At 34.4% G+C, this 2588-nt stretch overlaps 2 protein-coding genes across 3 annotated transcripts; both read left to right on the top strand.

The window, feature by feature from the left end:
• Positions 1 to 45: 45 nt before the first annotated feature.
• On the top strand, positions 46 to 788 carry LOC129579686 (TATA-binding protein-associated factor 172-like; the record flags this gene model as incomplete). The annotated part of the gene is made up of 1 exon (XM_055469854.1): positions 46 to 788. A coding segment is annotated over one exon (515 nt), but the record flags the coding sequence as incomplete, so codon positions are not given.
• Positions 789 to 832: 44 nt separating this feature from the next.
• LOC129579685 (uncharacterized) lies at positions 833 to 2582 on the top strand. 2 transcript variants are annotated; one of them, XM_055469852.1, is made up of 7 exons: positions 833 to 849; positions 970 to 1023; positions 1113 to 1226; positions 1313 to 1435; positions 1506 to 1646; positions 1830 to 2176; positions 2356 to 2582. In XM_055469852.1, the coding sequence occupies exons 1-7, from the start codon at positions 844 to 846 to the stop codon at positions 2564 to 2566; spliced, it is 996 nt and encodes a 331-aa protein (XP_055325827.1). In that variant the 5' UTR covers positions 833 to 843; the 3' UTR covers positions 2567 to 2582. The 2 variants fall into 2 exon arrangements, with proteins under 2 accessions (XP_055325827.1, XP_055325828.1); XM_055469853.1 differs by having other exon boundaries at positions 1830 to 2582.
• Positions 2583 to 2588: the final 6 nt, after the last annotated feature.

Here is a 2588-nt window from a genome sequence, read left to right as displayed (position 1 = left end):
GTACTATTTTGTCATCAATTGGAAGCTCTAAATCAAACTAAATAGAAAATAATTCGCGTCTTCAAATTGTCACAAAATTCAACAGCGATCCAAGTATTGATGCGTTACTTTTGACCACACAGGTGGGTGGACTTGGGTTGAATCTTACGGGTGCTGATACAGTCATATTTGTTGAGCATGATTGGAATCCAATGAAAGATCTTCAAGCAATGGACCGAGCCCATCGAATCGGCCAAAAAAAAGTGGTCAATGTTTACCGACTCATAACGCGAAAATCGTTGGAAGAGAAGATAATGGGTTTGCAGAAGTTTAAGCTCCTCACAGCTAATACGATAGTTAGCGAACAAAATGCATCGATGGACACCATGGCAACGGAACAATTATTTGATTTATTCACGCTAGCGGATGATGCATCAAAAACCAATAAAATTAATAAGGATGGTAAACAAACGAATGTTAGTTTAAAACAAGCGCTAGAAAATCTTCCAGATCTATGGGAAGACAAGGAATACGAGGAGGAATATGACATGACACAATTCATTAAAACACTTAAGTCGTAATGTGGAAGAAAATAAACGTTTGGAATAAAAAGTGGTTTTTCATTCGAAAAGATGTAGACTTAAGAAAAAATCAATCGACCTTGAATGAATAAAACGTTCTTGCTCAATCATATAAATAGACTTGATTTTATTTTATAATTTCTGAATAAATTTACTGTCTTATTTTAGGTCACACGTTTTCCTCAATTCACGCGTCTGATTTAATACGCAGCTAATCAATTCCACAAATTTCAATAGTTGATGCTAAGTTGATTGGTCTTTTGGTGGTCGCTGCATACAAAAAATGCAGGTAATTTCTTTTGGCAATAAGTTATGATGCTAATGAAATGGTTTCAATTCAAATCGTTTTAACGTTTTCCATTTGTTTCGAAATATCTAATGGATTTTTGAGCTGTCATCTATGGCGCAGCCAACTTCATTCCAAACTGTCACTTTGGATATTCAACAAGCAACAAATAGTGGTGTAAACGAGCTCGTCATTTTACTGTGATTTTTTGTTCGACGTTGATTCTATTTTGTTTTATTTTTTCGATTATTTTACAAATTTTTCAATTAAAAATGTATGTTTCTGCATCGAAATTATGTCGCTTGTGTTTGGATGTCGCTAGTACTCAAACACCAAATGCCAATTTTGTAGAATTATCGAAAAACTGGTTTAATATTGATGTAAGTTTACGGAATTTTTTTTTGCAAATTTTCACATAAAGAAATTCGGATGGATAAAAATTTGTTCGTTTTTGTTTTGTTTCTAGATTTCGGGCACAGAAACAATTTGTAACGTCTGCCATGAGCAGTTGAACTATTGGCCTGTCTACGTTAGCCGCATTACGGAATCAAATCGGTCACGCGAAACTTATACAAACCTTATGAATTCGGTAGGTTTGACAACGTTTTTCATTCTTCCAGTCCAAAAAGTTATATTAGATTTTTACTTTTCAAATGAAGTATCCTGATGACCTCTATAGTGTGAATATCGCCACAAAATGCCGAATATGTTTCTGGAAGGAAGCCAAGGTCGATATCAGCTTCGAAACCGAACATCATGGAAGAATGCATCAATTCATAGAAAACCAGTTGAAAATCACAGTGAGTATAGGCGCAGAATGAATTTGAGTATTGAACATTTTAACATCTGACGGCTAAGTTTCAGTCTGTGATCAATTAGAATTCAAATCTGACAGCTACGAAATAAACCACCTCTGGCGAAGAAACGCTGCATGGTGCAGAACAATAATAATAATATCTCATATTCTCTATGTTATTTCTTAGGTCAAGTCATCAGAATTGCTTTGTTTCGATTGCCTAAGCATTTTAAGAGATGTGTCGATATACAAAACATATCTGGGAGGCATACAACGAGCTAACTGCATGACGATATCAGTTAAAGAAGAGGTTCATGAGGATGCAAACACAGAAGTAGCGACGGACGAAGCAGACTCGACCTCCGATAAAAGTTTGTCTATGAATAATGGATCATCTCCCCCAAACACACCTCGAAACAACATCACAACGACCCGATTTGATTATGATGCAAGCACAGATGATGCTGAGAGTTTGTTTGGACAAGCAAGTAGGCGAGCAACATCTGCAGCGAATATGGAAGAAAACTCAAAAAGGTATAAAAATAAGAAGCGACAAACCCTTTATATGAAATGTCTGTTGAATAGACATAAAATATATAAGTTAAATCTAGATTTAAAATCTAAAAATTAAAGTCGCAATAGAGTTGAAGTGCTACAAATTTTCTCTATAGATAGTTTCCACTATCTCATTCATTACATCTTTTTCTTCGCAGAATCGATCACCTGAAAAGAAAACGCGACAAAGAACATAAAAAACAGAAAAAAAAACAAAAAAAAATCAAAGTATATCGACTAAAAGAGTTGAAAAATAGGTCAATTCCGTTTAAATTATCTATTTGCCACAGTTTTGTTTCTTTAAGTTTTGATAAGTTTCCTTCTTCAACTGAAAATTGTTTGCAAGTAATAAGTACGCAAAAGTGCTAAATTATATCTCAATAAGATTTAC

The sequence above is a fragment of the Sitodiplosis mosellana genome, unplaced genomic scaffold (genome assembly GCF_009176505.1).
Source record: "Sitodiplosis mosellana isolate CC-2019 unplaced genomic scaffold, AAFC_SMos_1.0 Smas_scaffold_6414, whole genome shotgun sequence".
NCBI lineage: Eukaryota > Metazoa > Arthropoda > Insecta > Diptera > Cecidomyiidae > Sitodiplosis > Sitodiplosis mosellana.
This window is presented reverse-complemented; position numbering and strand designations above follow the sequence as displayed.